This window comes from Cajanus cajan, chromosome 1 (assembly GCF_000230855.2).
Source record: "Cajanus cajan strain Asha chromosome 1, NIPB_CcT2T_4, whole genome shotgun sequence".
In the NCBI taxonomy this organism is placed as follows: Eukaryota; Viridiplantae; Streptophyta; class Magnoliopsida; order Fabales; family Fabaceae; genus Cajanus; species Cajanus cajan.
The window spans coordinates 79,588,884-79,598,194 of NC_138517.1; the positions used below are offsets into that span (position 1 = coordinate 79,588,884).

Here is a 9,311-nt window from a genome sequence, read left to right on the forward strand (position 1 = left end):
ATATTAAAAAAATTACAATATATTATTTAAAAAAGATTTAATCTATTAAAAATGGATCTAATTCAATTGAGTTGAATATGATAAGCATAAGATCCAAATGATATTATTTCACATAAATTCACCTTAATTTTTTAAAATAAATTATTATCATAAACTTAAGTTTTAAAATAATTATCCAATTAATTTGACTACTTTACTAATTTGATTACAAAAAATTATACCTTATATATATATATAATACACAATAAATAAGGTATTTCATTTAAATACAAATTGTCGTGTATAGTAGTGTGTCAACAGAGAGAACTTCCACCCATAAAAAAGGTTAAAATTGGTTTTGTGAAACGTTAACCACTTGTGCCTAGTACATGTGATGTCAACATATTATTATCAGAACCCACAGATACCATGTGCATACATGACACCGTATTTTCATTAATATAATAACAAAAAATAATGTTCATGTTTCCTGGGTTTAGTGAATAGTGATACTATACTTAGTTCTTTTTAATTTACAAAGCACATCTATCTCTTCTGTTATGCTATTTTTATAAATAAAAAAGTGTTGATTTGTATCTTATTTTGTGGTCAATCCTTAATCGCAAAGGAAGGGAAAAAATTGAAAAGCAGAAAAGGCTGAAAAGCACCTCGTGAGAGTTGCCATCATACAACGTTTTTGCAAAAGAAAGAACATATGCCAAACTTTTTGAGAGGTCGTGTTATGGAATCCAAAGATTTTTTTTTGCCCCCTTTTTTCGGTGACACAATACGATGTTTAATGTGCTAGTATTTTATGAGCAAAACTTTTCAAGTGACTGAGAGAGCACCATTAACCAAGCATTTTTTTTTTCGAATAGTAACTGAATAATAATTGAATGAACATTTCAATGACAGATTGATTTCGATTTCTCTCATATTTTATATAGATTTATTTTATAATTTATAATCGCATTGATAATTGAGTTTAACCTTGCATAGATTATTGTCTTACACTAACATATAATTTTTTCATTATCAAAAAAAAAATAAAAATGAAAGAACATTTGAATTTTATCAAATAAAAATTCTTCAATTCTTCAGGCCAGCTTCACAACCATTTTCTTTTGTTTAATCCCTGTTTATTTTGTTTAAATATTTATTAAAGTCAGAAAGATAATCAATGAGAATTTATTTCCTTAAAATTAAATGGAATCAAACACATGTTTAGTACACGAACAAGACAACATTTTCAAGAAAGGACAAGAACCAAGGAAGGGGAGAAAGAATGTGCCGTTACAAAATTCTTAGAGATACAAAATTGCAGTTAATTAATGCGCCTACTCAGTAAACTGATAAACATTCTGACATGAGGTCGTGTATCTGAGGAATCATTGCAATATTGGTGGATTCAAGCCATTCCTCTCTATTTTGGCATTAAAGTATGTTGAAGCATGCTGTGGTTTAAGGGGCACTAGAGCTATGGTATATTCAAAGATTACTATGCAAAGATTGCAGCTGAGATATAATTTCCTTTCTGACTTGGTCTCTCCTTATTTTCCCTGTGGTTGTGACTGGAAATGGCTTCCTCGATACAATAAACATTTTTGGTATCTTAAACCTGAAAGGAGAATCCAAAGAAATCATCACTATACCACTGCTATAAAGTATTGTCTTTCAAATTTAACAAACATGGTTTTGGAGAAGTACCTGCTTAAATGATTTTCTATGCAATATTGCTGGAGATTCTTTCTAGATAGGTGAAACTCTTTATCTGAAGAAGACTGCTCTGACCATTTCCAATTTTCTCTTAGTTGGATACATGCTGCTACCATCTCTGTCAGGCCTGCATCTGGGATTCCCACAATAACAACACTAGCAATCCCTGGATGTTCTAGTAGAATTGCCTCAACCTACTTCAAACAAGCAATATATTCACACTTTCATTGAGTTGTAAATACCATAAATCAAGATAAACTTTTAGCTGAGCAAAAGAAGCAAGAGGTGATGAACTTCTGAACATGCAAAGTAGAAATGTTGTACATTAATTATTTGTTTTACACTTCTTTTTATCGGTAGGAAATATTACAATGACAACAATGAGGATCGAATGCAAGTGTCCTCGTGCATATATTCTGATCCAATTATTTGTTTTACGTTACTTGTGTATCAGAAATTTTAGTTCTAGATGTTCCATTGATTTATATAACATTAATTGAATGGTATCATCAAATATTGATATTGTAATCAATGAATATTGGAATTACACGGTGAATGTACTTGAAAGGATCTATGATGCGTGAAACTATTGCAACTCTTCATGAAAGAGTATGTTTTGAATAAACATGATTCTTCATAAACAAACATGAATAAACTACTGTGACCCTTCATGAAAGGGTAGGCTAGATTTTTACTTTCTTTATAAATGTCTTGAGACATACATAGGAGACTTTTTGTCTTGATTGCAACTTACCCATTAAAGTTTGGGAAAGAAGAAGATTCTATTCAATTCTATAATTCATTTTATTTAGAAGCTTTCAAAGACATACAAATGGATTCAAATTAAATAAGAAACAATGGCATCAAGAGGTAACTATTAACCTTTTCTTATTATTTTGGTATCTTAATTTAAGCAACTATTATCTTATTTGATTGTTCAAGATATGAAAACTACGATTCATGGTAATTTTAACATGAGTCCCTTTTGAAGGATAAAAATTTGTGATAAAGCAGCATATTCTTTTGGTTTAAATTTGTTCTTTATGATAAGGCAAACAGGTTGAATGACACTTCTATTACCTCTTCAGGGTAAATGTTCTCCCCACCACTCTTGATTCGACCATTTGTTCGGCCAAGGAGCCACAAATTACCATAATGATCAATTGATCCAATGTCACCTGTGTCTAGCCAGGCTTCGTTATTTGGATTTAATGGATTTGTGAGAGTTTGATCCCAATACCTGAGCATTATATGTGGTCCTCTAGTTAGAATTCTCCCAGTGTGACCGGAAGTATCTGCACTTATCTTCAGTTCTATATGGGGTGCAGCCTTGCCAACACAAACACCTTGTGGCTGGAAAGTAATCTTAGATCCTGCCACACCAAATGTCTGAAGGGACTGGTTTGTATTTTCATTCATCGGGTCGTAGAGTGACAGAAATGTCAATGAAGAGCATGTCTCTGTCATCCCTTTGATAAACAAAACAGACAAAAGACTATTATGACCAGACCAGTGAATTTCCATACATTATAATACACAACAAGACCTAGAGACCAGATTTCAGTGGCCTTCATAAATTGTAAATTCTTGTCACTTGTTATTTTGTTTTGAGTAAACTAATTAAAAGTAAAATAAAAACGAGAAAAATGAGACTTTTGATCATGTCGTGGTAAAAGCAGAAGCACACATTCTTCAATATTAACTGTTTTTTAGGTTGTCAAGCTAATGTTCTCCAGCCTAATAAATCAAACCAGCGTTTTCAACTTTTCATAGATACAGATTTGGAGATGTTATTCATGATACAGATTTGCTATATTTCATATAAAGCAGATTGAAAAAGAAAGATGATCAAACTAAGGCTACAGTCATATTTCTGGTGACTGTATAGGAGGTCAATTTTAACTAGTTTGAAATGAAATACCTTGAAAAGATGTATTTAGTTTATTGACAACCAGATTTCTGTTTCACCATACATTTTTTAGTACCTCATAGGCACATATAATAAACGGGGATCTTAATAAAATAAGGTATTAAAGTACCGGGGAATGGGTGCAAAGGATTTCAATTCCTAGGATCATCCTAATTAATAAGGCTTTCCATAAGCAGTGACTTGTTTTAATCTTTTAATAAGGAATTTAGGATATCATTTTGATTTTGGCTTACAATATGGTTCGTTTGATCGTTTCACAGTTGAACTGATCACTTGAAGTCTGTCTCCAATTTGTTATTCATAGGTCACGTGTACTTGTTCTCATAATGGTATTTACTGATTGTTAGATAAATTTTTTGCAATTCCCTTAAAATTTTCATCTTTTTTCTTCTGCTACGTGTATTTTTCTCTCTTTTCTTTCTATTTTTCCATTGTCTAATTTTATCAAAGCACATGTTTTCTTGTTCAGTTTTTCAAGATTAAAGTATCTGTCAACCTAAAAGCACTTGCATGTAAAAACATGTTAATGTCAACGTGATTTCATGCGTAAGATTTTACCATCTAAAATTAGTCAATAAAGCTTCTTGTAGCCAACATTGGGACAAGAGAGACATACCATAAGCTGAAATAAGTTTAGCTTTGTGGAAGAATAAGCTAGTATCCTTGATGAGCTCATGTGAGAGGCTTCCACCCCCATTAAGTATTTTCTCGACAGTTTCTCCCCCTTTCCAGGTCTCTTTTTGCCTAAAATTATTAAAACATCAAATCAAGCTGAGAATAGCTGTAAAACAACATATTCCTAAACTCTAATGCATGGTTTTTACCTAAACTAAATAGGAAAACATTTATGCTGAAAAACTATTTGACAGTTTTGTTCTTAGATAACATATCATGTGATGATCTATGTTACAAAAAGGACAGATTTGTTCCTATTTGACACAGGAATATACCTAATTATAGAAATCAGACTGGCCATTATTGCAGGAACTGTGATAAAAGATGTCACTGTGTATTGCTCTATGGCATCAACAGCCGATTCTGCATCAAACTTTGGCATCAAGACATGGCAACCTCCAACCATAAGCATGGTCAAGGCTGATGACAAGCCACCAATATGGCATAATGGAGCAGTATGCAGATAGACCTGTTACAGAACAAATGGCATAAACTCAATCATCCTTCAACTGTTCAGCTGGATTTATCATGTAACTTGTACGCATGTAAAATCTGGATAGTTAATATTGACAGCCTTGTGTTCTGATATAATGGTAAGTTTTCATGATCAATAATATGAACTGCATGTAACACAGAATGGCATACATCATCCTCATTGTAGCCAACTATGGCAATCTTGGCTAGGGATTGTATGATCAAAGCTCCATGGCTTAGGGTGACTCCCTTAGGCTTTCCCGTAGTTCCTAGAGTCAAGAACACAACAATTTAAGGAAACAAAAACAATATATTTGATTAGAAATTAACTCCCCTAGAGTTATATTTAAACAGTGGCACATGCACTACTACTAAAAAATCATGGCAGTAGTGTTGAAAGTGGACCCTTTCGGTAGAACAAAAGATCAAGAAGTAATCAATATTTCAAACTCCTAATTACGTTTATATGCAACTAGCTTGTAAACAGCAATTTTGAACATTGATAAAATATTTCTTTTCCTAGCTAAAATCAAATTGATTATAATTTTGAAGTTCATTGAACAAACTTTAATTTAAAATCCTACTGCTCTTTTTTCAATAAGAACATTAATCAGCTTCAGCTCCAATACTTTTTTTTCACAGTTCAGGCATATAAATCAATGTCAAAAAGTTAATTCCACTTAGTTAAAGAAGTTTCTATTTCTCAGATGGAACAAATATTGCATGAATTAGTTACTTTCATCAATCGTATGAATTCCATTTCAAGAAATCACTTGACACAGCATAGTATTCAATCTAGCATGGAGATTGTCATTGAATTAAATCATTACACATGCGTATTTCGATATAATACATAAACGAAGAGACTGAGAATCTTGAACCTGAAGTAAAGCATATTATGACAGCGCCTTCAGGTGCCAAGGAGTAATCAGATGGTAGAAGATTTCCAGGATGCCTCTTAAGCATTTCTGGAGTTATCACTGCAAAGCAGTAAAAGCAACAATTCATAAAGATCATTCAAGTGAAACAGGTTTCATGTATAAATTTTATCTTAATGCCTACCATTCCACTTTGTGAAATCTGAGGAAGGGGAATCTAACAAAATATGCCACTTCAGAGATGGAATATCATTTTGGTGGAGTTTTGAATACCATGCGTAACTGCTCTCATCAGTCACTAACATCACTGGCCTCACAGCAGTCATTGCTAATCTTGCCTCTTCAAAACTCTACAGGAAAAAGAAAATGTTTTAAAGCATAAATTTATGAGTAGCGCATGAAATACTTTGTGGAAAAAGATGAGTCTAGATGAAATAACAAGAAGAAGAAGGCTGAAAACATATTAAGGTAAATAGGAAATGGTGTGTGGTAAGCTAGAGTGTGAATGTGCATAATGAACAACGAGGAGGTCAATTGAACATAGCTCTCAAATGCCAAATTAGCATGAAGATGGTTTCATGATAGTGCTTGTCAAAAATATAAAGGTAAAATTAACAGATGCCAAAGCTAAGCAATCAAGTTCAAGTCTACAGCAAATTTACACACCCAGCGATAGTTCAGAGGGGCAGCTATTCCTCCAACAAATGCAATGGCTAACAACCACTCCAGATACCTATCACTGAAAAATAGAATGAAAAATAAAGAAGCTGTCTATCATCCAAAAATCATTGATGAACTAGCAATAACTAGACATTTAATAGAAATAGGATAGGATCATGTGCTTATAGACTATACAACAACGAGCAATCCTTATCTCATTGAGTGAGCTAAGATGTATTTTTAAGGCTAATTACTAAAAAATAACATACAAAGAAAGTACGTGAAGAAGGGTAGAGGGAGGCTAAGGAGAATATTAGAGGAAATTAATACAAGGGGTCTCATGATAAATAATATTCTTGAAAATTTGATTTTTACTTGGTTGAATGACATCGCATGACTTATGTAAGTTGTAATCAATCTTACCTAGTAGGATAAGAGTATCGATGTTACTGTTGCATTTTAAATTACACAGAGCCTTTGCATTAACAAAGCCAAAAATGCAGAAGAAGAAAAAAGTTCATAAATATATGTATCTTGCTCAAATAGATTCAATTATAAACGAGGAAAAGAAGCAACACACTCATTAATTTTTTTAAATATCGTTTTATTATGAAGTAAAATCTTATCAACAGTCAATAAATAAGTGGTCTCCTCTTTATTTCCAGGATCAACATGACAATTCAGAAGATAATAATAATAAAAAGTGTTGACAAAAGTTTGACTTTAGACATATCATATGGTTTGCCCTTAAAAGGAAGGAACTCGTGCCCAAATCACCATTATCTCAGGTCCACTTATCCTTGGTTTAGAACAAGAAAGTACACAAGGTTCCATCCCTCAAAGTAGTTTAGTTTCATTACAAGATACACAAATGTGTGTGTTATAATACATGCTCTAAGGAAGTCTAGTTGAACATGCGTACATTGTAAATTTTCTGATACCGAGTTAGATTCTTATGGATAAAGAATATATATATACTCCAAGTTTATAGGACTCTCACATGACATACTGTGTGTTATGACTTATGAGGGACCAAAGGAATTAAGGGTACTTACCTATTGTAAGCAGAGATGGCAACCACGTGACCAGGTGTGAGTCCAAGGTGGAGTAGGCCTTTGGCCAAGGACAAAACTTCCTCCACCAACTGTTGGCCGGTCTTGCGGCGGTTTCCGGCGACTGTGACCGGAAAGTGTCGCCGGAAGGTTAACAACCGACTCAGACATTGGCATATATGAGGGTCAGAATATTTAGCCATGAAACTAAGTGTATGTTAGTTCACCTAAGAAACTTTGGTTATCATATTTCAATTCATATGCTTGCACCTTTGCTTTCTTATCTTCTCACACAAATTTGACATATGCTTATCATAAGTTTCACATGTGTCTCTTTCCTATTGGTTCACCTTGAATTTCTCAATTCTATTCTCTATTCATTATTTTTTTTTGAAATAACTATTCTCTATTCCTAGCCTTTAGAACATTGTTGAAGAATGTTCACGGGTTAGATAGCAATTATATTTTTTATTTATATCTACGTATAGTGCAACCCCACTTAAAAATAAAACATAATAATTACAATTAATGTTTAAAAATTTATGTTTAACTTTTTTTTTTTTTTTAAACTTTTTAGATGTTAAGTTTATTATTTTTAATAATAATCACAATTGGTGATTGTCGATAATAGATTCTTTCAAAGATTCAAAATAACAAAGATATATAAATGATTTTATAAAGCATATTCATTTCAAATTAAAAAAAAAATGAGTTTATGAAATGTTGATATATTCACTTCTTTTCATTAAATTAAAATTTCACTGTTCATTAATAGTAGAAACGAAAATGATCCAATGCCACCTTAAGAATAAAAATCGTCGAATATTGGATGTACTAGTTAATCATTATTAAATTGACGGTGGAAATTTAAAGGATAAGATATATTTTTAGTTTGAGTAAAAACATTAAATTTGATTTTTATTTTTAATTTGTATTGAATTCCGTCTACTTATATTTTATGTTTATAATATTTTCTATTAGCAGTTATTAATAATGCAATATGTATTTAGTTATTAAACATTCAAGAATGTTTGATCAGGCTTCTTCAACCTTGTACATGTTATCACTCATCAACAACTTGTTGATACATTGACCAAAGGCCCAATTTCAGTCCTTCATCACCAAGTTGAGGAATTTGGAATTTTATCTCCCAACTTGAAGGGTTCTTAAAATTGTATCGGATAGGTTAGTAGATAATTACATTACAAAATTGCTTTATATAGAGAGAGAGATGGTTTTGTCTAAAAATTAGCATTTTGATATAAAATATATAAATACGTTTTTTTATTATATATTTTTTAATCATTTTAACAACTAATTTCACTAAATACTTATTAAATAAGTTAACTTATTAGTATTTTCTTAACTTTTAATCAACTTATCGGTTTAATACTATTTTTTGTCAAACACATGTGACTCTAATAACGGAGTTTATCTAGTTTGCGTAAGTTATATTAAACTTCTTAATATTAAATATAATTCATATAAATAAATAAAAAATACGTGACCCTTAAAATTTAATTTAGATCAGTCAATTTTTTACAAATATAATCGGTTCAAGTTAGGTTCTGGGTTAGTAATTTACAAACCACCTTTTTCATTTCATCTAATATTATTTATTTGTCAAACATGTTTCAATTTGTGACAAAGACATTCAACTGTTTGAAAATTAATTGAGTTGAATTCAACTAATTTTTTTTTTTTAAAAAAAAGTTATCTTCACATATTTTTATTTTTATATTAAAATACATTTTTTATTGAATTTAATTTTAAATTAACATTCAAACGTCCAAATCTATACATTTGACTAGATTGAACATTTAATTTTTCGAAGGATGTGAGGTCTCACCCACATTGTTTTATTGATGTGGACAATAAAATAAGTTTCCTTAAATGGCTAACTCAAACTATGGTCACGTATCTGTTACTTAAGTCTTCGAAAATAAA

At 31.3% G+C, this 9,311-nt stretch overlaps 1 protein-coding gene across 3 annotated transcripts; it reads right to left on the reverse strand.

Annotated features, from left to right (window-relative positions):
• Window positions 1-1,153: 1,153 nt before the first annotated feature.
• On the reverse strand, window positions 1,154-7,628 carry AAE14 (acyl-activating enzyme 14). Of its 3 annotated transcripts, XM_020366414.3 has the most exons (10): window positions 7,368-7,622; window positions 6,319-6,391; window positions 5,837-6,002; window positions 5,656-5,754; window positions 4,946-5,043; window positions 4,576-4,769; window positions 4,242-4,369; window positions 2,776-3,164; window positions 1,687-1,889; window positions 1,154-1,597 (listed from the first exon to the last, which is right to left on the reverse strand). In XM_020366414.3, the coding sequence occupies exons 1-10, from the start codon at window positions 7,565-7,567 to the stop codon at window positions 1,468-1,470; spliced, it is 1,680 nt and encodes a 559-aa protein (XP_020222003.1). In that variant the 5' UTR covers window positions 7,568-7,622; the 3' UTR covers window positions 1,154-1,467. The 3 variants fall into 3 exon arrangements, with proteins under 3 accessions (XP_020222003.1, XP_020222004.1, XP_020222005.1); XM_020366415.3 differs by lacking the exon at window positions 6,319-6,391 and having other exon boundaries at window positions 7,368-7,507; XM_020366416.3 differs by lacking the exon at window positions 1,154-1,597 and having other exon boundaries at window positions 1,805-1,892; window positions 7,368-7,628.
• Window positions 7,629-9,311: the final 1,683 nt, after the last annotated feature.